The sequence below is a fragment of the Podarcis erhardii genome (genome assembly GCF_964252035.2).
Source record: "Podarcis erhardii genome assembly, chromosome: 12".
NCBI classification, from domain to species: Eukaryota; Metazoa; Chordata; class Lepidosauria; order Squamata; family Lacertidae; genus Podarcis; species Podarcis erhardii.
The window spans coordinates 17,826,878-17,851,245 of NC_138513.1; the positions used below are offsets into that span (position 1 = coordinate 17,826,878).

At 42.8% G+C, this 24,368-nt stretch overlaps 1 protein-coding gene across 1 annotated transcript in view; it reads right to left on the reverse strand.

Moving 5' to 3' along the window:
• Nucleotides 1-5,643: 5,643 nt before the first annotated feature.
• GPR158 (G protein-coupled receptor 158) overlaps nucleotides 5,644-24,368 on the reverse strand; it is a 124,807-nt gene continuing 106,082 nt past the window's right edge. The window contains exons 8-11 of the mRNA XM_081834217.1: nucleotides 15,352-15,490; nucleotides 13,124-13,229; nucleotides 12,114-12,260; nucleotides 5,644-9,165 (exon numbers count right to left, since the gene is read on the reverse strand). Coding sequence (XP_081690343.1) covers nucleotides 7,726-9,165; nucleotides 12,114-12,260; nucleotides 13,124-13,229; nucleotides 15,352-15,490 — 1,832 coding nt within the window. The 3' untranslated portion in view covers nucleotides 5,644-7,725. The remainder of the gene's footprint in view (nucleotides 9,166-12,113; nucleotides 12,261-13,123; nucleotides 13,230-15,351; nucleotides 15,491-24,368) is intronic.

Genomic DNA, 24,368 nt, shown 5'->3' on the forward strand with positions numbered 1-24,368 from the left:
GTTCAATAAAAGGTCATCTAAAGGAGCTCAATGTGTACAATCTCTAAGGTGCAGTAGCATAATATTGTATTACCATACCATACAGGTAACAGCTCATCTAGGGAGGGCACCCATGCACCACCAAAAAACAACAAATGCAACCCACAATCCCTCAGGAAAGAACTAGGACAAGAGCCTCGTAACAGTTCAAGCTTCAGGGGCCCCCCCAAAAATGTAGGTCTGCGACTGGGAGGTGGGAGAGGTTTTTTTTTAGAAGTTCAGTTGTTCACATACAGAAAGCAACTCCTTTCATAATGGCAACACAAAAAGGCTATCACATTTTTTCATATAAATGTGTTTTATTGCAGAGAAGTTATATTATTTACATGCTGCGATACATTACAACATAAATCTATCAAACAGTTCATGGTGGATGCTGTTGGTTGCCAGATAATGTTTTTTTCCCCTTAAAGAACCACAGACTAAAGTGAACAGACGTACAGCTTCATTTATTCTACAACTCTGGTTAGTAGCTAAAATGTTCAAAGTCAAAAGGCAGTGTTTTCTCAGGCCTACCTGTCATCATATGCATGCAATAACCTAAGGAGTGCAGCAAATATAAAATCATTATCTGTTTTTTTCAGATCCATAATGCCACCAAAGCTGACAATGGGTAAATAACTTTTTAAAAATATTTTTAAAGCATGTACTTCTTGCATAAAATATACAGGTCTAATATGGTTTGGTATAAATCTATTACGTTTTTTATAAACCATGTCTTCAAAACAAAGGATAGATGCAGCCTGCTCATGCATTTTGAAAAAGACAACGTAGCAAATGTTTGTGAGCATAAGCAAATTATGACCTGCCTTCTACACAGATCTGCTAAAAACACTGTGACTCTAGAGTTGCATTTCTCTTGGCAGAGGGACATCAGTGGAACTCCAGAATAAGGACAAGCTAATAGATGCTGGTGGAGAAGAATGTATGAAACATGGAACATCAATTAGGCTAACTCGGGTTTGTCAGGATATAGCAATGCTTCTAACAGGTTCATAATGTTGTACAATATTAATAAGTCCAGTAACATTTGGTTTTTCCTTTGTTCTCTAAGGTGCTGAAGAAACTGTGGGTACTAACAGTTGCATCACAAATGTTCATAACCGTATGAGCGTGGGAAATAGTACTTCAATTTACAAACGGATCTCAGTTTCTAAACAGGCTTACAGTACAGTACACGGCTTGAGTGAGCCTATGAAACATTTTGTTTAAAGTGACACAAGGAACATTCAAGGTGTCAGAAAACAAACACACATGTCAAGGCCTAAGCCTTGGCTACTGTGAATGAGCGTGCCTAGACTCATCTTAGTGTAGCTAGACCAAGCTGAAACCGCTGAAAAGTTTGCCCAATTTCATTTCAAGGGGTTAAATGCCAATATGCTGAGCTTCCTGCAGGCATCTAAAGTTAGTTGGTGGTTTCAGAGTGGTTCCCTATCTTCAGCTCCAAGCACAGAAATTTTATCAATTTTGGCAGACCTTTGGACAAAAGACTGTTCCCACAAAGAATGTCATTTCCCCCAAATGTGTATGTATCTTTTTGAATCGCCATCCTTCATTGACAGGTCAGGAGACTGGGCTGAGGTTGGATTTCAGGCTTTGAATCAACCTCTGAATAACTGGTTGAATCCAAGTGAAGTTAGCAATTAACAGTGCAATCCTATATTTGTATTCTCAGAAGCAGGCCACACTTGAATACGCTAGGACATACTCCCAGTCTTGATGAGGGCCTGCATCAAGATTCTTTTTTTCCTCTGGAGTTGCCAATGTGTGTTTTCACTTTTGTGCCACCAGAAAAAGCAAACTTGATGTAATCGTGCACAGATTAGAGTTGTTAGACTCCCAGGGCTAAGTTGGTGTCTCCTGGTTTGCCTACTTGCCACCCCCAGCTGGCAGGTGGAGGGTTTGAATATTCAGGTGAGCAAAAACAGCTTTAGTTAGTTTTTTAAAGAGGACTGGAAAGAAAATTAAATGCATAGAGAAGTGGCTGGCAACTGCAGCATAAACACTGGCTGTTGACAAGAGCAGTTCACAGCAATCACAGGAACAACCCTCTTTAGCTAAGGTTTCAGCTAGTAACCCAACTAGTGACCCAACTCATTTGTTAGGTTTCATTTTTTTATTTGAGTGACTGAAGTTAATACTTAACCCATCATGCTTAATGATATCACTAGGGGCTGCTTTGAGCCCTGAAATGTTAGGGTCTGGGATCTCCTGACCTGGCAACACTAGCAGATACAGATGAGCCAAACATTGTGTGTGTGTGATTATTATTTTTTCCTATGGAGGAGAAACACATGTATACATTACATGGCCCTAAAGAAACCTTGATACAATTATAGATATATAATCAAGATATTTTCACCCACCCACTTTGCAGCTTTTTATCAGCGCACACTGCGATGGCCCCAATAATTTTTGCTGTTTGAGGCAGCAAATGCACACACACAGAGAGACACATACAAACACACACACACACACATGGTCAAAGTATATCCAAGGCTGGCCAAACTTTTGTGGCACCTGAGGCAGAAAATCCCACAAGTGCCTCTCCTGCTTCCTGGCAGTAAAACTACAACAATAAATTACATAGCCAACCATTTGCTGCTGTTCCACGACACCCCAAATCAGCCACCTGAGGTAACAGCCTCACTCTTTCTAATGATAGGGCCAGCCCTGAAAGCATCGTGTGAACATTGGTAATGGAAAGGAGCGGGATGGGTAGGGGAAGGAACCAAAATAAAGGTTGCCAAAGTTGAAGCAAAACTGCTCATCCTCCAATCCTAGAATTTGAGAAATTATCCTAGTTAAACCAGGACTCGGGAGAATTTGAACACAAGATTCAATGAGCAGAAGAACACCAAGGGAATGGAATGGTCCTCTCCTTTAAAGAGACAAAGAGAATGGTGTTCGATATTACGTGCCTCTTGCTTTCACCACCATGCCTAGCCTGTTTCAGTGATAATTAAAGGCATACACGTACATACATGTAAGGGCATATCCGAGTTTGAACCTTATATTGAGTATTATGGGGTGGAGAAGGATAATGCCAACCTGTACAACTTTATTTTCTTTCTTTGTCCCCACACCTTCCCTATACCAGTAAGTTACACCAGAACTTTCCTCTTTCTCAGTCTGAATCTTTCTTAGGGGAGTCAAAATTCTTTACTTCTACAGCTTTAACTTTTCTGAATGATTAAATATTTTTATACAATATATTGTAAATATATTATATCTATTTTCTTGATTTAAGAAAAATACATTTGTTTTTGCTTTTTAGAAAACGGTTCCTGACAGACTTTGGAAAGACAAAATATACAGACTTCTGAAGGCAGTTCAATTGCATCCCCGTTGTTGTTAAATTCCCCCCCCCCCCCAGCCCAACATTTCTTTCTTCAGATATGTGCTGTGGTCCAGGAACTGCCTTAGGCTCCCAATGGGATCCTTGGCTGCTGTCCCACATAAAAACCTGCCAAGGATTTGAATATAGATGGGGAGGGCAGTTCCAGGTGTTTTCCCCCTTTGATGTACCTTGGCAGTAAAAGCCACTAACTACACTGGGAGTGGGAAGCCTGTGGTCCTCCAGATGTTGGACTCCAACGTCCATTGTCTCTGATCACCAGCCATCCTGATGGGAATTGGAGTCCAGCAAATTCAGGAGGAACAAAGGTTCCCCACCCCAGCACTACATGCAGATAGAGCATCCTAACCACCCCCACCCCCCGATGTGGATGCAGATCACTTGTGGCTGGTTGCCTATCCTGTCTGACACCGTCCCCATCATCCTTACATATTGCAGAAGAAGATACTGCATATATCCTTACATAGTACAGAGCTCATCTCAGTGAGATGAATTGTCTTCATATGCTATCTGGGATTCTAAAGTGGTGTGCCCACCACTGTAGTCAGAAGATTCAATATGGTGGGAGTTAGGAGTCACCACCATATCTTCATGCATGCATGAAGTTATCCAGGCCAGAATGGGGTCTCCATTCATTTCAATAAAGGGGGTTGATCTGCGTCCACATGCCTTTATATGAAAGACAGCTTCATTTAAAGGGGATATATTGAGACCTCTGTGCATGCAAGAGATCCATGTGTTCATTTGAGAACATACATGGTGCACACACCAGGAGGCAGGCACCCAATAAATTAAACTCATGGGGCATTTTGGTACCTAGGTGGAGATGTAGACTATAACCTAGGGCTATATTTAAGAGGCTAAACTGCTACTGTTTAGTCTTCAGCCTCTGTGTTATCCAAAATTCCATGACATCCTTAACAAAGATTTATTCATTTTTGCCCATCAAAGACACCATTGGCTTCAGCTGGGACTGTTATAGACACAGCCTTAAGCAATTGTCCATATCTTGGCTGGACTAGTGCATAGTTCATCCTTGGGATCCCTTGAAACTAGGTTCAAATTTTTGCTCAGCTAGAAATGAATGATAGCTTTAGGTGAACGACTATCTCTCAACCATCACTGGTAGAAGGGAGATTAAAAAGTGCTTGCTTAAAAAAATAATTATTATGCACTGCTCTTCATCCAAAGCTCAGAGTGTCCTACAAGTGGTTATCTCCCATCCAGGTAGCTTCCATGACCAGACCTGTTTAGCTTCAGCAGTAGAACTGCATCATATGCTTTCAGATCACACTCTCAGCTTACAAAAATGCCACCAACTTCACCTGGTGTACTGAAGATGAATGAGATACGGCTTAAAAGCCAGCATTGGCTAGTGCATAGATTTCTCTCTCTCTATATATATAATTCAATATTTGGTATGTTATGAGCAGGGTAGCCATCTCTTGACTCAGATATCACGGTGGTTGCTTCAACTGCTCCAAATAGACAACATGAGAGACTCAAAGTTGACCATCATTACTCTTGGTCACTTTCCACCCCTTCCTCATAATGGCGCAATGTGTGATGCATGACACTGTGAATTGCTTCATTCCTGGCTCACATCACTGAGTCTTGGATATACGGGGCTGGGCAGTGTCCAAGAGCCAAAATGTTATGTGCAATGCAAGGAATCTTGCAAGGAAGTAGCAGCAAAGTTATGGGGAGTGGTGGCAGCACTGCTGCCTGAGCTGTCTTTTCTTGGGCGGAAAGCTCTTTAATGAAAGCCCAGAATTATATTTCCCACATCCCATCAAAGAGAGCTAATAGTTAGGACACATTGTCCCGATAGGTGAGGAATTCCCTTTGTGGATTTGTATGAGATACCCATCAGTTTTTTTAGAATATGACATTTCTCCAGCTAAAGGGAGGAGGCAGATGAACGACTATATGCGTTGAAGACACAGAGCAGAGAGAGAGGGACATGAAAACGTCTAGCTAGAGTTGTCTGGAAGTGCCTGTGCAGTCTTGGGGGGGGGAGTTGCCCACATTGCTCCCTGGTGCAGCCAAGTAGGACTGCTTTCTTGCTCCTACTGAGTCTCTGCTTTATATACTTGAAAGTTCTTAACTCCCCAATGCTCTCCCATCCAAACTGGCAGTGCCACCCCTAAAACATCCCACTGCTGGGGCAATTGTGGAGGCCATGTCGGTAATACGCAGAGTACAGATGTGAAACCTGTGGCCCTCCAGATGTCGCAGGACTCCAACTCACAGCATTCATTGCCAGCAGCCATGCTGGGTGGGGCCAGTGGCAGCTGAGAGCCCAATTCTATCCAGAGAGAAACAGGTCCCGCCCCCTTGCTACAGAGACAGACAGTGATTAGGAGCAGGGACTTGCATACATCTCAGTGCTCAGCCCTCCACTCAACTAATTCCCCTACATGCTCTAGTCTAAGGCAAAATCGGAGTCCTGCTTGCCTCAGGAGCAAAAGACAAGGAACTGGATCATTGCACTGTTGGGGTGGAGGTACCCTTCCCAAATGCTGTTTTACCGAGCTGGAGTCATTAAAGCAACCATCGTGGTCTCCAGGACAGGAGCTGGCAACCGTGGTCAGTAGGTGGGTGGGTCACGGAGAGAAATGATATCATAACCTAATTTGGTAAAAGTGCTACAGAACAATTAATGATCACAAAAACACCTTGCAGATTAAGGCTGCAATCCATAATCTGCACATTTACCTGGAAAGAAAGCCCCACTGAACTCAGCGTTGCTTATTTCTGAGTAAACATGCATAGGATCTGGCTGTACAAGTGCTTTGCAGGAGATAAACAAATGGGGGCTAACTGTTTTCATTGTCCTGTCATTTACTTAATAGGTGCAGGGCAGGAAGTTTCCTCACTTTTTGATTCTCTCAAGTTTAACAGTATGATGAACAAGGCCTAATTCCTCTCCTGAAACATGAATTCAGACAGCATTCCAGAATTCCCACCCTGCAGAAGACGTCTTCTACATTTCCCCATTTTCTTTCAACTGGCTCAATGTAAAAAGTACAGAGCAAGATACCGATGAAGAATTATTAAAGTAGTGTTTCTGGAATGATAAATAACATTTTGCCTGTTTTCTAAGAAATATTGTCCTCAGATTTATTTTTAAACAGTGCTTGCTTTCTAAGCGCTACAGAAACAATAAATATCATTACGATTATTTACCAAGCTGTGCAACTCCCTAAGGTGACGGCTTCCGCTCGTAAAGATCATCAACGGACAAGTGCAAGAGACGGAACATACCTCGTATAAAAACCCTGAATCGTACAGCATCAAATCATAATCGGAAATAACAGAGAGAAACAACAAGCCCACAATATAAACCACGACAAAAAACAAAAACAAAAAAAACAGCCAAATAAAATCCCCAGTGTGTGTTTTCTTACAGCTTCAATGAGCCTGTGGGAGCTTTGCCGTAAGTCCTAGAAATCAACCAATTTCTAGAGCAAGTTTTGCTTTCAAAATTGCACACATTCGATTTTACCTGCAGATTGCATAAATGTGTTGTGTCACATAATCATATCAAAGTTATTTGCAAACATTATACAAACTGGAATGCTTAAATATGAGACACAGAGTACATACATTTATAAGAAAAATGAGAGCAATCATATAAAAATATAATTGGGGAGGGGGATGCGTTAAGTTAGCAGTGCTATCAAGGGCAGAGATAAGGAGGGGGTTGGGTTCCAACTCTGCAATTCTATGATCCCATGAAAGTGAAAAGTCATGATTTTCTTTGTTTCATTTTCGTTTCTGGAGTTGCTTCCACAGCACACAATTTTTATCCATTTGCTTCGTCTGCATCCATTTGCTTCGAGTCTCGGTGGTATCCTACATCTGATCCGAGGCCTTTCGGAACAACTCCATTAGATTTTATGACATTTAATGAATTTGTAACCCACGTTATGCCACTACAGGGCCTTTAGGAATAATTGCATTTGATCTTCATTACTCTGATGTCGCTTACTTACCAACCCCGCACATTATTACAAAAAAAATAAATTATTTCTAAAGGCATGTTTTCGCTCATTTGGAATGTAAACTCTTTTTGGGGGGACAGGGAAGGGCCACAGTTCCTCATATTCTGGATCGCACTGATAACCCCGTTGGCACTCAACAACAAACAAACAAACAAGAGACAATTCACTTTGCCTAGTTCCTACGTATTCAAGGTGCGCGTTGCCTGCTTAAGTGATGCTCCTTTGGAATTTCCAGATCCTCGGGACCTTTCCCCCTCCCTCTTTTCAGCCCTTTCTCATTCAGGTGTTCACTTCTCTTCCCAACAGTCTAAGAAGCCCTCTTTATTTCGGGTGCGCCGCCGTTTTATTCGAGCTTAAACTGGTAGCGTTCGATAAAGCTATACTTTTCTCCCCTTTGGGTAACTCTGGCGCCTCGTACTCCCAAGGGCAGATTTCCACACGCGACCTTAAAGGTTGCTGTGAGTTACTAGCTGCCGGCTTGGCAGAATCAGAGGGAAGCGCATTCCCCACTGGAGAGGAGGAGGAATTTTTTGCCTGGCCTCCCAGTTTATTGGTATCTGTTGTTTGTGCTGTTGTCTTTTGGAGCAGTTTCTTGGGCTCTCCAGCAGAAACGCTGGGGGCACACTGTTTATTAGCATTCTCGCCCTTTATCCCGGGAACATCCCGCTGAGCCTTCATACTCGGCAGTTGTTCTTCTTGGGTCTCCCAAGGGCACACTTCACATCTATCTGTGCTCTTTTGATTGGGGAGCTGATTGCCTTCCGCAGTCTTGTGGGGCGTTTTGCCCTTGGCCTGGGAAGAGGGTTGCTTCTCTGATTCAGAAGAAGCAATGGAGACGTGCTTTTGAGCTTTAGAATCAGAAAGCCCAGACCCTGGGCTCTGGTCATAGATTTCCCAAGGGCAAACCTCTCCTATGTCAACTTTGCCCTTTGGCAGGGTCTTATCTGCTACTGCTGCCGCCTCAGGGTTCCCAGCTGCCTGAGTGGACTTTTGTTGCTTCATTATCCCAGATTTATGGGTCTTCTTCACCTCGTCTGAATGGGCAGAGTTTTTCCGGTGCGTATCCTTATGCTCGCTTTTATCGGAGCCCGAGTGCTTCTTGCTCCCCTCTTTGCCCTTCTGTTGAGACTTGTGCGACTTGCCGCCCTCTTCGCTTTGCATCTTCCCGGCCAGCCCCAGCGTTTTCTCCTTGGCACTGGCAATAACACTGAGCGATTTCTGCAACACTGATGTTCTGGGGTGAAGGGGTTTCTTATCTGCGCTTAAATTGTGAGCGCTCACGGATTTGCACACCAAAGGGACGTTTTCAGTGGACGTTGCTTCAGTTTTGTCTGCGGTCTTTTTCCCAGGGGCAGAATCCAGCAAGGAATTCTCAGTAGCTGTGATGACCTCCACGCTTTCTGTTGTTAAGCTGTTAGGCTCTGCGGCTGGCTCCCGGACGTGGTCGTAAGTGCTGTGAGACTTCTTCAACGAGAAGACTCGGTTCCTCAAAGATTCTTCCTTCGGTTTGATGTGTCCCCCAGAATCCGGTGGGTTCTTCTTTGTCGCAGGAGTATTCTTCGAAACCCCATGCTCCAGAAAGTCCTTTTCCTCCCGGGAGCACTGCCTGGTGACTGTCTCAGGGATCTCCGTAATTCTTCGCATGATTGAACGACCCAAGCCCTTTTTGGAGCACCTCTTCTTCTGGAGGTGTGGGTTGTTGGTGATCATCTTTTTCCTCTTATAAATCTCCAGCTGGGCATACAGCTTCTTCAATTCATCCTGTAAATCAGACGACAATACTTGTCAGGAAGGTATATATTGAGTCAAAATAAATGTATTGTAGCTTTTCTTAACCTGAGGAGCCTAGGGATCAGATACCTGGGTCTTGGTTCCCTATCCCTGCACGAGAAGGAAACACATGGACCGATAGGGACCTAGGTGTACACTGCCCTGAGTTGAAACCTGATAGACTTCTGGGTTGGCGCCTCCGACAATGGCGGAATTCCTCTGATCAGGAGGAATTTGCTCCGTGGAAATCAGGGTCTGGCCGCCACGGCGAAGGCGGAGACCCACTAAAAATCACAGGCGGGAGAAGCCTGTGAACGTGGGATTCGGCTGGCACCTTTTGCGCCTCCCCTGCTCGCGGGGAGACCCGGTTTCGGGGATCCGGAGCGACGTGGGGTGAGCGGTGTGGTGCTTCAAATTGACTGCTTCTTTCACGGAGTGAAACCGCACTGCTGTTGCCGGAGACCGCTGACTTTTTCCTGTGGACAATTTGATCCTAAACAACTACCCGTGAGTAGAACGGAAAATTGGATTTTTAAACGTCTTAATTTGGCACCGAAACGGGGAGGTTTCAAACAGGAAGTCCGCCTTCCCCTTTTGTAAATAGATTGAAGCAAAGAGCTTGCAAGCTAAAGTCTTGGAAAGTCCTCTGTAAAGGATTAAACTTCCATCGGCTAAAATCATTAAACCCCTCTTGGAAGCAGGAGAAGAGGGGGGAAATTTTGGATCGCGTAAGCCTGCAGGAGAGAGTGAAGAAAGTTAAGTTACTCTGAACCTGGAAACGGGCTGCTAATAAGACTGACTGTGAATAAAACATTTGTTGACAGCTAGTTAAATAAGAGAAATACATTGTTTCCATTGTCTCCTTCTGCGTTTAAAAAGGAGTAAAAGTAACTGAAAATTGAAACTAATTTTATTGTTTGAACTGTGCTTAAAAGGATTGATACAAATAGAAATTGTTTCCCTCTAGAGGGAGCCTTTGAAACTGTTACAAGAGTTGAGCTGGTGGAATCTCCAGCTGCAAGATAAAAAACCCGTGAGAACCAGGGATTGACCTTGGATCGGTTAAGAATGTCGACAGAAGAAGCCTTAGTGATTGCATTATGTAAGATAAGTGATTCAATGGAACAGCTCCACAAGAAGACGGATCTGATAACTATCAAAATTGGTAACTTGAGACAAAAAGTGACTAATTTGGGACAAAAAGTGAACATCTATACAGAAACTATTCAGGAATCGATACAGGAATCTACTTTGACATGGCAAAATGGGTAGAAGACGAGGGAGAAAGTTGTTGTTGTTGAACTTAAAGTAATACAAGTGGAGAGGGAGAGAGCCCCAGCCTTACAGAGGCAATCTGATGACTATAAGTTGTTGCCTTCTATGATTGAATTCAGAGAAAGTCAGATTTTGAGGATTGGAGCCCTGCTTGGACTGGAGAAGGAAAGTTGGATAGATCACCTCATGCAGGGATTTACTGACCTTTGGGACCTGGACCTGGGTCAGGAGGAGATTGGAGCTGTGGGGACTTTCAGATTTGGTGGGATTTTGAAACACGTCCTGAAATATCTTTTGGATTTTAGTTTTAACTACGGAGATTTGGCTGACCTGTCGAGAAGGAATAAAAACATTGCTAGGTTGGAGCTTCCCCGAGATCTACTCTTCAGTATCAAAGGAAGGAAATTAAGAACAAGACCAGCAGAAGATAAAGTAAAGTGTATGTATAAATATGAAGAAGATCTGCAGAAGGGACTTGGAAAAGAGTTAAGAGCCTCGGACAGAAGATCACCAGGTTGATGGACTATATGGAATTGACGGAAATGACTGGCAGAATCCGAGACCAGGGATAAGAGACGGTGGAAGAAGATTGGAAAAAGTTTAAAGTCTATTTATAGAAATACTGTAAAATTAATGAGTGTCAGAAAAATATTGGAATGAAATTATATGGCTTTAGTAGAAATGTTATAAGGAGTTAAGCATAAATAAGTATTATAGTATTAATGGAAAATAAGGTTAAAATAAGTTAAGATAATTATATGACAGAAAATAGAGAAAGATGGAAAGGAATTGCTGAAACAATTAATAGAAGTGAATACAAAAAGGGAGGTGAGAGGAGGTCGATGAAACAAGGGAATGGAAGATAAGGCATTGAAATGGTATGATGTATGTTTTTAAATTGTTTTTGCTCTGTTTTGTTTAGTCTAATGTGTTAATGTTGTGTTGTGTATTGTTTATATATTGTATTGTATTGTTTTTTCTTTTTTTGCTTCTTTTTTCTTTTCTTTTTCTTCTTTTTTGTAAGGTTTAAAAGTAATAAATATTATTTTTTTAAAAAAGAGTTGAAACCTGATATAGTAGCTGAGCTTGCATGAAGATCCAATCAGATTGGGTCAAATTCAGCAAATCGTCTGCTGTCAGAGAGCATAAAAAGGAGGACTGAATCCAGCCCTCTATTTTCAACACCTTCTTCCTCAACAGATGATCAGCAGAACTCAATGAGCCCAGGAAAAAAAATGTGAACAGAGCCCTTTCCCCACTTGCACACAGAGTTCCAACTGGACTAAGTTACACATGCAGAAGACAACCAAAGAGCAGCACAAAATGGCCATCATTTCAGTTACATTTCACTGAGTTTAACATACGACAATACGAGAAACCCAGGTGAGAGTAACCAGAAGGCATTGGACGAATTGGAAGAATCTATTGGGGTAAGAAACTAAGTTGTCCTTGTATTGGATTCTTCAGTCTTAACAGTGTGCAGTAACTCTCCAGCATCAGAGCAGCTGCTTATGTCAGACTGAATTTACCATGCCAAAGATTTTATTAGGACTGAGCAGGCCATCATTTTCATCATTTATTTATTTCATCTTATTACTGAAGATTTCCCACCTGGCTTTTAAAAAAACACCCACAGAGAGAAAATTCACAAGGTTGGCGTGTACCCTAATATCTTCTGGATCCAAGCTATGCTCGCTCCAAGCTGAATTGATACTGCTGTTCAGGTAAGATCCAGATCTTCCCATGTCGAGTTCATCTTCATAAGCCTCAGTAGCTATGTCATCTCTTGGGTTATTGCTTGAACGGGAAAACTGAAAACATACGTGAGATGTCAAATTGAATACCCTGGTCAATATAACAAGTAAGATCAAAGAACATGCCCTTGTTCTCTAGTTCGACATTCCTGGATACTACAATTGGCTCTTCCATTGTGGCTGTCATGCAAGCCTCCCCCTGAATATTCAACTTTTTTGCTGTTCTTTTAAAGTATGTGCATAGCCTTCATATGTGCATAGAAACCTTTGCCCTGCTAGCTTCATATAGAACAGGGTTGGAGAACCTGTGATCCTCCAGCTGTTCCTAGACTCTAGTTTCTATTATCCCTGCTCATCATCCCCCCAACATCATCCCTGAGCATCGGCTCTGCTGACTGGGACTGATGGGGAGTTGGAGTCCACCAGCATTTGGAGGACCACTGGTTCACCATCCCTGGTATGGAAAGATATTTACCGGGAGCAACTGCAGGACACTTTGCAGTTCTAGAGATAAATATATCTTTAGATGTCTCCTCAAAACATGAGAATTATCAGGCTATTTCCTAATTCAACAAACAACAGTTGCCACCAAGTTACATTGATCTATCAGAGGGCTAAGATGCATGTTAGGTGAAAGATCTGTGATGAGAACTCCTGATGTTTCTAAAGCTGCCTTGAGGTATCCAAATTAGTTCAGGGCAGTGGCACTGAGAGGGTGCCTCTCTCTTACACCCAGCCATGAAGCTCAGAGCAGCAATTTAGATTGCGGAAAAACAGGAGAGAGGAAAGGTCGCCATTCCAATCTAATTTGGAACCCTCTGCAAAATCTTTTAAAAAAAAACCCAAACATTAAGAGACCCAGTAAGAGATCTCCTGCACAACTGAGTTCTGACATGGGAAAAAGAGTAGAGAAAGAATACCTTCGGGATCAGAAGTAACCCAACGGTGACTGTCACAGTCAAGTGTGTGTGCGCAAAGAACAACATCAGCATCCAATCAGACTGAAGTCTTGAGGCAAGACTGAACCTAAAAATAGAATCCACAGGGTTGGCAAAAGCATCTTCCTCCACTTTCCTCCCCCCACATTAAAAGCTAGATCCTTAATATTCCTGACGACTCTTACAGAGCAAAAACCCGAATATAACAATGCACTACGTGACTGAATATGGCATTGTTGCCTGTCTCTCCCTCAGTACACACCCTCTGATCCACAGCCTCCTTGTGTGCACATTGGAGCACCAATGCGCATGCAGGGTTCATGCGCACAAGCCCCATTGTATGTGGACAGCCACCCCAACATTCCATTTGCAATAAAGTGAAAACTTGCAGGGATGGCTATAAGTGGGAGGATTTTTGACAAAGCACGCTGTGGTGGAATCCCTCTGGCATTGGTGGGGCTACCATTGGAGGACCGCCTCACTACTAATACCCTCTTGCAGTGGGTGGGTGTGAACTACCCACACATCTATCCATTGTTCATTTCCTTACATAATTATATCCTGCCCTATATTATGGGACCCACGGGGGTGTACATGTGGCTGCCAGATAGTCATCCATCCAGGGTGCTAGCCAGCTTCACCAAATTGGTGCTCTCATGTGCCTTCAGACCATGCACTGGAATTCAGATTCCCTTGTGGGGCATTGTGGGCAATTTAAAATGGTGGTGGCCTCCTACCTGCCTGCTACTGCTCTGTAAGCCAGAGCCTTGGAAATCTGTGACTGGAGCATCGTAGAGGGTGCAGAGCACCTGACATCAATGCCAGAGGGTGCTGGTCATTATGACACACACTTTGGTCACATAGCCAGACCAAATTATTGCAAAGCATTCTTCAAGGGCACTTCCCCTGAAGAGTAAGCAGAAGCTGCAGCTGGAGCAAAAAGCACCAGGCAAAATACTTAACAGGCACTTATCTTTTGGATCGTATCGCACTAATCCTCTTTCAATTGCCCTGGCTTCCATTTTGTTTCTGAGCCCGGTTTATATTAACTTAAATGCTTGGGACCAGGATTGCTGGAAGAAAACTGCTTCCACCATCATCATCATCATCATCACCACCATCATTATTTAAATTTCTATACCACCCTTCACCTGAAGATCACGGGGTGGTTTACAATATACAAACACAAAAATACATACCATAATAACAAAGGAAACCAATAGCCCTCTACACACAGTCTGAAAGGCTATAAAACCTGCCCATCAAATAGGAGCATATTGGGAGGCCTTAATCTGTGTCCTGACACCAACAGAGGTATGGCTGGTGGGGATGCGGGCCAGTGCCTTCTCGGTGGTGCCCCCCCCCCCAGTTATGGAACTCTTCCTGAGGAAGGTCAGCCTGAAGCAGGTAGGCAAGATGCTTTTTGAAATTATTATTCCGCTAGGCTTTTGACATATTTCAATTCTGCCTCTGTAGGGATTTTGTAAGGCTGCATGACTAGAGAGCTACTTCCCTGGTTTCTTTTCAACGTTGATGCCTAGGCTTAGATTTCTATGCATGATTTCAAATGGGACTAACAGCAAGAGGAGACTGGTCCATTAGGGCAAATGGGGCACTGCCCCGCTGCTCTCAGTCAACTGCCACCTGCTACCCGCCTGCCTTAATACTCACATCCAGCCCAGGGAGTAGCTCTGGCTGTTCTCTTCCTCCTCTTTAGTCTCAGCTTTGCCTTTGCAGAACTCAGCAGGAGAATGAGGACAAAGCTATAAAGAGTTGGCTCTACCTACACAGGCTCTAGCTCCACCTACTGTTGGCCTCCCAGGATTCTGCCCTACCAATCCCAAAGGGGGCAACTCTAGCTAGACATTTTCATGTCCCACTGCCTGTTGCCTGATAGTTTTCTTGGTTATTTTTAACCCTGGATTTTAAGTGTCATTTTAAAGCTTCTTGAATTAAGATTTATATAGTTGTACACAGCTTTTGGAAATAATAAATGCATAGAATGCTGTTGAGAGACCATTTCCTTTGATGCATGTACTGTAAGCTCATCTCTTCTGCCATCTAAGAGAACGTCTTTAAAGAATTCTGTGCTTTGCAGGAGGAACGATTTAATTTGGGAGCTTTCTGATGTGCATCTTAGCCCGATGACCCATTTCAAATTGTACCATGTTGGAAGTAAACAGTTAAGAACCAGGCTACAGCTCACTTGCCTAATTGCATGGAATATAGCAGAGATAATGAGCTCAATGTGAACCGCAACAGCCAAATAACGTGGCTCGTGAAACGCCGAGGGCACGGTCCGCACTGCATAGCAGAGATAAACGCCCCACAAGAGGAATAAAAATTCAGCTGCAAGAGAAACAACGTAAGAAATACATTAGTATTTATACATTAAAAATGAGAGAGCAAACTTGAAATTATCAGTTCGGATCTTGGTGTGAATATATATACAAATTCAACGACTGGAATTTATGTGTGTGCCAGTATGCTTTCAGATAACAGAATGGTAGATACATCACCTAATGTCCCCGCAAGCCTGCATGTGTTAGCTCCGCCATTCATTCCAATGGAGGGGAAGGTCTCATGCACTTAATGGAATCAATGTACACTACTGTATCTGTTTTGTAAATAAGGCCAGAAAAGTTACTCATCTCCAATGAGCTCAAGATGGTGCACATAGATCTCTCCTCCATCCCATCTCAAACGTAATGTGTAGGTAGAAAAGGGTCCCTCTGCAATGAATTTTTTGTAACCCGTGGTGCCCAGTTGAGTTGTTAACTATCAGGCTGATCTATTCATTCCATTTAATATTCATTCATATATTTTTACTTTTCTGCTTTAAAAGCAACAGCTAACAATTGAAAACAATCACCAGCGGAGAGGGAGATGGAAGTTTAAAAAGGAAACGACACCAGTGAAATTAAAATGATTTATTAAATACGTTTAAAACAAGACTGAAACCCTAACAAAATAGCTACTCATGGTAAAGACCCATTTATCACGCCGGGAAAGCCAGTCAGAACAAAAACGTCTTCAATTATTTCCAGAAAGTGCAGATATTGTGCCTGCTGTATCTTGACCCAGAGAGCAGGGGCAGCCGCACTAAAAGCCCTGCTCTGAGTTATTACAGAGTGGGCTTCTAAGAGAAACTCTCCTGTTGTTGTTGTTTAGTCGTTTAGTCGTGTCCGACACTCCGTGACCCCATGGACCAGAGCACGCCAGGCACTCCTGTCTTCCACTGCCTCCCGCAGTTTGGTCAGACTCATGCTGGTAGCTTCGAGAACACTGTCCAACCACCTCGTCCTCTGTTGTTCCCTTCTCCTTGTGCCCTCCATCTTTCCCAACATCAGGGTCTTTTCCAGGGAGTCTTCTCTTCTCATGAGGTGGCCAAAGTATTGAAGCCTCAGCTTCACGATCTGTCCTTCCAGTGAGCACTCAGGGCTAACTCCCCTGTAGACTGCAACTATCTCCTGGTAAGAAGCATACTTAGACTTCAGCCTAACAGGTGTATTCTGATATGAGCTTTCACAGGCAATTTTATCACATCCATTTCATGGGTTAGTAAATTATTCTCCAGGGAGAAGGCAAAGGGTGTTTTTCTGTTGGCAGCTATTTTTTATTACAAATCTGTTAGCATAAAAGCGCAGTTTCCCTGGCATTGGCCATATCTTAGGTGAGCAAGCTGGTGACCTAAATATGTAGCATTTTGGAAGGAATTGGGCTTGTTGGCAGCAAGCAGTCCTTGAAGTCTAAAAGCTCCAGGCTGGAATTCCCTGAAGAATCCTTTCAAGCTGTGATCCCAAATATACTTTGCAGTCTGATCCTTTGACTCACTGGTTCAGCAAATGAAAGTGTAGCACAAACACGGCCTGCCAGCACATCACCACAGCATGAGTCCCTGCACTGCTGACTGACCCCAGCCAACTCAGGATGCTGACCCAGAACAGCAACACTTGCTGATGCCAACATTAGACGCAGGTGCACAAAATCATTACTTCACACACAAACACAACAGATGGAGAAGTGCGGGATGATTAATCTGGAAAAGACTGAGTTAATGCACCATCTTCAAGGTTTTTTTTGCCCATCATGCAGTCAACCTACCTATGCAGGATCTGACAGAACGTGGAGATGTGTTAAGAGACTATCACAGCTGATAAGCAGATATTTTTGCAAACACTTCTTTATGTACGTTGGCCTGGGACAAGGTTGAGTAGTGGTATCCGATCAGTGCTATTTTTATGGGAAAATAGGTGCCAGAACTCACCAAGAACTTCTTCTCTCTTGTTCTCTTAGAATGGCAATGGTGCCCACCTGAGAGGTGAGCTCTGGCTGGGGGGGAAAAGCGCTGCATCTAATCCAGTCAGAATTTTGCTAGCAGTTTCTTGTTATCGCTGAGAAAAAAAATACTTGCATCTTCTCCTCCTGCTCACAGATCAGAAACTTTACAGTTCACAATATCATCACATTCCCCTCGTCACAATATGGAACTATCTATACGTTAGCTTACCTGAGCTCCATTATCTTAACGTCTGCAATCACATCTGATGTTAAATTAACTTGAGCCCAATTGTGGGAGGAAGTGAACACTTTCAGACCGCCCACCCAAGTGTCCCTATTTTCCAGGGACAGTCCTGGATTTACAGAAGCCATCCTGGTTTCTGATTTGATCCCAGAAAGTCCCGCTTTTCCTTAGGATGTCCCTGTTTTCATCGGAGAAATGTTGGCGGGTATGGAGTTATGCGACCCCCCCCCCCCCGAGCCAATGAGATAAGTAAATCTTTAGAAGACATCTGAAGGCAGCCCTGTATAGGGAAGTTTTTAATGTTCTCTGTTGTATTATGTTTTTTATATGGTGAAAGCCGCCCAGAGTGACTGAGGCAACCTAATCAGATGGGTGGGGTATAAACGCTGTTGCTGTTGTTGTTGTTGTTGTTGTTGAATAGGATGTCTCTATTTTTATTGGAAAAGTGTTGGAGGGTATGCACTTTGCTAGGGTTCCAGGGAACCGGGGGGGGGGGGGCAGTAGCCCAGGCTGCAAGCTAATTACTATGGGGGGCAATGTATCTATGAGGAAGAGTCATAATTCAGTGGTAGAGCACATGCTTCGTATTCAGAATGTCCCAGTTCTAATCCCTGGCAGTTCCTTGTACGGTTGGGAGAAGCTCTGGCTAAAAACCTGGAGAGACACTAGGCTGATTGGTTGGTAAAAGGCTGTTTCCTATATCTATCCCTTAAACTACACAGAGTGTATAGATCTTGGAATTTCTCCTAAGATCTCTTAAGTGTTGGAACAGATCAAGCAGCATTCTGGCTCAGCCCCTTCTTTTGGAGAGAGAGTGCTTGTACAAAAAACCTTGGAATTTGCAGGAGAGAGATTAGGAACACAACTGCATGTGGCATGCTCTCTCCAGAACTACAAATTCCAGAGTTCCCTGAGCCCTGTGGGCATTTCTTGTGCCACACAGGAGCACGTAGGAGGGAAGGTCAAACACCATAACAATTATCGTCACCAAGTATTCAGGGAACCAGTGCTGTTGGTGGGATTTACAGCTCCTTCACAAATGTAGATACTCCCTCTGATTTTGTGTTCTGCTGTTCCCCAACCCCCACATAACAGCCATGTTGTGTAGTGCCATGCCCCCATGGCAGCCATTTTGTGACTGGTGCTGACAGCACTTTCTCCAAATTCAAAATGGGCCTGCTAAACCTAGATCCCAGGGGCAAGAAACAGGGTCTAAAGTGCCTCTGTCACCATTAGGAAATCATATACATACATTAGTCAGGCTATAAAGGCCCATCACAGATCTGTAGAGTTGGAAGGGAGCACAGGCATCATCTAGTCCAACACCATGCAATGCTGGAATCTTTCACTCAATGTGAAATATAAGGAGCAAAAGCAAAGATGTCTAAAGGCTAAAGGACACTAATCAATTTTCTTGTTTTTTGAAACAGGTGAATTGGGGCCATGCAGTGTGGAAATTGAGCCCATGCTACAAATTTGTTCTGGACCCAGATAAATAATACTTGGGAATTCAACCCATTAGTGGGTGGAAGACTTGCTACTTTTGATTTCCTGCATAACAAATTTTAGCTTGTCACACACCGAGTCTGTTGTCAAAAACTGTTCCATGGCAGAACAGACAAGATACTGGCAGCATTTAAGTTTTAGCCTCATAAATAATCTCTCCAAAAGGTTAGGATTAGGATGTTGAGTTCAGCATTTTGTTTTCATCAGTATGCAAAATAAGAATCCGGTTTGATAGTGAAGAAATGTTTGTCTGCCCTGAACCACAGGAGAGTTTGTGTGCTGTTTTAATCATGAGGTTCCCCAAGACAATATATGTGGCAATTATTATGCCACTGAATTTGTTTTTCCACTTGTTCTTCTCTTTTTATTTCCTCCCTTTTTATTTCACCCTCTTTCTGCCTTCTTCATGTCTCCCATAGCAGATGTCCAGGCCTCCTATGTGACGCCCACACGACACTTTGAGAACAACGACTTCAGGGCAATCTTGCAGTAAAAACAGCCAAACAAAAAAACCACCATTTTTTAATTTAAAAAACAGAGCCTACCCCTCATGTTCTCTCTTCTTTATATGCAAATTATACTGGAGAAAATACCAGTATCTCCTCTGAGTTCTAGGAGGTAGGGCTTGTACTAGCATGAAGAAAAAAGAAAACTTCTGTTGTAAACATGCCTCTATTCAAGAATCCTTGGGCAAATTAAGCTTTTGTTTTCTCTAGTACAGTGGTGGCTGACCTGTGACCCTCCAGATGTGGTTGGACAGCAGTTCCCAGCATCCCCAACCACTGGCCATGTTCAATAGCATGTGTAGGGCCACAGATTGCCCCCCTCAGGGACAAATCCCTTAATGAGGCAATCAATCCTTAGAAATGGCAGGGTCTGTGAGATATTTTCCTCCCTCCCTTCCTTCCTTCCTTCCTTCCTTCCTTTCTTTCTTTCTTTCTTTCTTTCTTTCTTTCTTTCTGCCTTGTCTTTGATTTGTTAACTGTCCTTCATCTGTTAGGATTTGGGGCATTATACAACAATATAGTTAAAACAACAAATTCAAAAAACCTATTAAAAACCCTAAAAACGATAACCTGACCATCAACTTCATGCGACCAAACCAGAACCTTTCTGAATATGCACAGGCTCATGTCTATTTCCTTGCTTTACTCTTTCCTTTGTGCCACTAGCTCTAAATTTAACATAACTATTTTACATAAATTAAACAATTAGTTGTTGCAGCCCAAGGTTGCAAGACAAAACATCTGCAGGAGTTCGGCTTAACAACACTTCCTCCTTCATCTCTCTCTCTGAATCCCATTTCTTCAGTAAAATTGAGCTGCAGAATTATCGACTTCCTGCAACCTACAAATGTTTTCCTTCTTCAAAGACCACCCACAAAAAAACTTTAAAAATTCCTTCCAGTAGCACCTTAGAGACCAACTAAGTTAGTTCTTGGTATGAGCTTTCGTGTGCATGCACACTTCTTCAGATACACTGAAACAGAAGTCACCAAACCCTTCTATATAGTGAGAAGGTGGGGAGGGGTATTACTCAGAAGGGTGGTGGGATTGGGCGATTGGCAGATAGCTGTGATGAGCCTGTTGACGACTCTTAACGACTGCAATAGGTCTTACAGGAAAAAGCAAGGGGTGAGAAGGTGAAAAATGGCTTTGTCATGCATAATGAGATAAGAATCCAATGTCTTTGTTCAGACCAGGTCTCTCCATGGTTTTAAGTTTGGTAATAAGTTGCAATTCAGCAGCTTCTCTTTCCAGTCTATTTCTGAAATTCCTTTGTAATAGAACAGCTACTTTGAGATCTTGTATAGAATGTCCTGGGAGACTGAAGTGTTCTCCTACTGGTTTCTCTGTCTTGTGATTCCTGTTGGTCAGATTTATGTCCGTTTATTCTTTGGCGTAAGGTTTGGCCTGTTTGTCCAATATAGAGAGCTGAAGGACACTGTTGGCATTTGATGGCATACCAACACGGCTACCTATCTGTAACCACAAAAAAACTTGTTCATCTTAATATTTGTTCTGTCGCAATCCACAGTCCAGTGGAAGTGACAGTGTTACATGTGAACTGGCTGGGTTCACATGTAAAGTTCAACAACCGTTTAGTGTTGCATGCTTGAATTGCAGGCTCATGTGCTTCTCCTATGCCCTCTCCTCCTCTAGTGCAGCCACAAACAAGAAACTGGAAACTTCTTGTTTCTTGTTATATCCAAACCTGAAATCTGTTTTGCTTCTTACGTGCCCCCACCCCTGGTTCTGCTTAATATCTGTTCTGTGTCTACCACTATTCCAATCTGCCACTGTTCAGCCTCTGTATTGGCTGCGTTCAAATGTAATGCTAAACCATAGTTCAATACGATATACGCAAACAGCACTCATGTGGCTTCTTCCATGTCCTCTACTCCTCTCGAGTGGCTGACGGGAGGATATTTGGAACTTCTGAGTTCCTTGTTATGTCATTAGTGAGACAACTGTAGTTGATTATCTTGCTAGTTACACCAAACCATAGGTAACGCTATCCACAGTTCCCAGCTCAAACATAACAACAACAACAAGAAGAGTTTGGATTTGATATCCCGCTTTATCACTACCCGAAGGAGTCTCAAAGCGGCTAACATTCTCCTTTCCCTTCCTTCCCCACAACAAACACTCTGTGAGGTGAGTGGGGCTGAGAGACTTCAAAGAAGTGTGACTGGCCCAAGGTCACCCAGCAGCTGCATGTGGAGGAGCGGGGAAGCGAACCCGGTTCACCAGATTACGAGTCCACCACTCTGACCACTACACCACACAGGCTCTCCAACCACAGCTGGTTGAAAACAGAGGTAAAAGATCCTTGTGCCTGTACTGGAGGAGATGGGAGTCTGAGGAGCACAAGAATGTTATCTTCACATAACAAGAAACTGTAGTTTAGCATTATGTGTGAACTGAGCTATTCTGTACAAGCCATCTACTAATACGGTCTAAATAAATGTTAAATAGTGGCAGTTTAACCTTCATAGTCACAACGTTGTAGAATCTCCACAAATGTGCCAGTCAGCAAATGTTGCTGAAACCACACTTTGAAACTGGACTGTGTTTCAGCATATTTGTAAAATTCTGACCCCACAACAGTAAATCTATGCCAAATATATTGTAATCACAAAGTTTTTGAGATAGCCCTTAGTGCCATGATCCCATACTCTATGCTTATACAGTGGAACTCAGATAAGGTTTATAACAGTTTATAGTTTAAAGGTAGAGATGTTTTAGCTGAAGGAAACCAATTAGCATTACATCTTGAATCCTACAAAAATGGAATTCTTTCGCAATGCAAGGAAGATTACGATAATAATAATAATAATTTTTTATTTATATCCCGCCCTCCCCAGCCGAAGCTGGGCTCAGTGTGGCTAATACATCTCCCAGCTACGCCTAACATTAAAATTATTTAATTAGCAATAACAAATATATCATTCTGCTTGGAAAACAATTTATTACCCAAAGCACCAATTACACAGTTTAAATGTATCATGCAGAATTCTGCTGGAGGGTTGGGGGGGGGGAATCAGGTTCATATAATTAACTCTAGACTAATGCCACAATTGGCATAGAGGAATCTGCAGATGTTACCAAAATTTACTGCACTTTTAAATGTGGGAGCTGCATGCCACAATTCTGATTACACAATAAGAACATGGGCATTTAAAGATAACAGTTATCCTGATGAAACTAGAAAGCAGTACGTTTAAAGATCAATGGGGAAGAAACTTTTGCATGCTAATGCCACAATATTTACAAACACTCCTTCCAAATACATTTTGGCACTAATACAAAAGAGCTTGTGTTTGCCCAGTGGAACGTTTGACTTTTCCTTCCACCTTTGAACAACTGGCCCCTGTGCCAAAATTTCAAATAGCTTCTGAAACAGCCATTGCTTGCAAAAGCAGTTTTCCATGAAGTATGTGACTCAGTGGGAATTAAGAAAAAAACTAATTAGGCTCCTGGAAGTTTCACAAGTTTATGGAACCCAGCTAATATGTCCCAAATATTCCAGTTGCCTATGCTGCCACTTTTAAAAAAATGAAGTCATTGTTCTCCCAATGCTACTCTTCCATGACCAATGTATCTGAAAACAGGATATGGACAGATCTGACACAGGATACAGTTTCTATGGCAATATACGCTGCTGGCTGCCGGAAAACCGTGTGTGGAACCTTTGCCCCTCCACATGATGCTGAACTACAAGTCCCATCATCCCTGGACACTGTCCATGCTTGCCAGGACTGGTTTATTCTGTGACATCTTGAGGGCCAAAGGTTCTACACACCTGGAGCAGGGGTGGGGTAGAAATTTGGTTTTCTTTGTATTTTAATATAAACCTACGTAATTTTCACTTTCCCAAATAATATGCAAAAGGAAATGCTGCTATTGTTCGGAATGTGCACTTTTCCAAATGTTGAGCCGTTACTGTTCTTCTACCAAATTTCATGTACAGAAATGTGTGTGTGGATAAAAATGCACATATTAGCGAAAATAACCTTACGATTAGGGGAAAAGAACACTTTGCAAAAATGTGTGTATCTGGGAAAATTGCACACAAAAATGCATCTATATTAGGATAGTTTTTCACTAAAGACTTAAAAGGGGGGAGCAAACTGATGCAGAAATGAAGAGAATTGAACTTAAGATTGGAACAATGGAAATGAAATGGAGAGAATTGTCCATCCCTACCCCTGAAAACAATGAATTTGGTTGTGTATGAAGTAGTCTATGCAGGGACCACACAGAAATCCTAGTCCTATAAGGAGTGTGCCCCTGGCCCTATACAGGTTGACTGGACCCTTGAAACAGCTGGGAAGGTCCTGAACCCTGTTCTGCTGATGGGTGTTGCCTATTGTGTGGTGAAATGGGGTCATGACGTGGTACCCAGATTGTGGAACCCCCCCCCCACAAGGCATGGATAGATGGTCCCTACATTACTGGGCTTCGAGTGCCAGGTAAAAACTCACCTCTTAACTCAGACATTTGGATGCATCTAATTGTTCAAGGTCTTTGTGCAAGTCTTATCAATGTAAACTTATAAATGCGTGACAGTTTTCCTTCTAAAATTTCGCCAGCTGTTGTATTGCTCTTAGTTTATTTCTATTGTGTCGCTGTTTGGTCATGGTAATGTTCTCATTTTAAAATATCATTTAAGGAATGATATTTAAGGAATGGG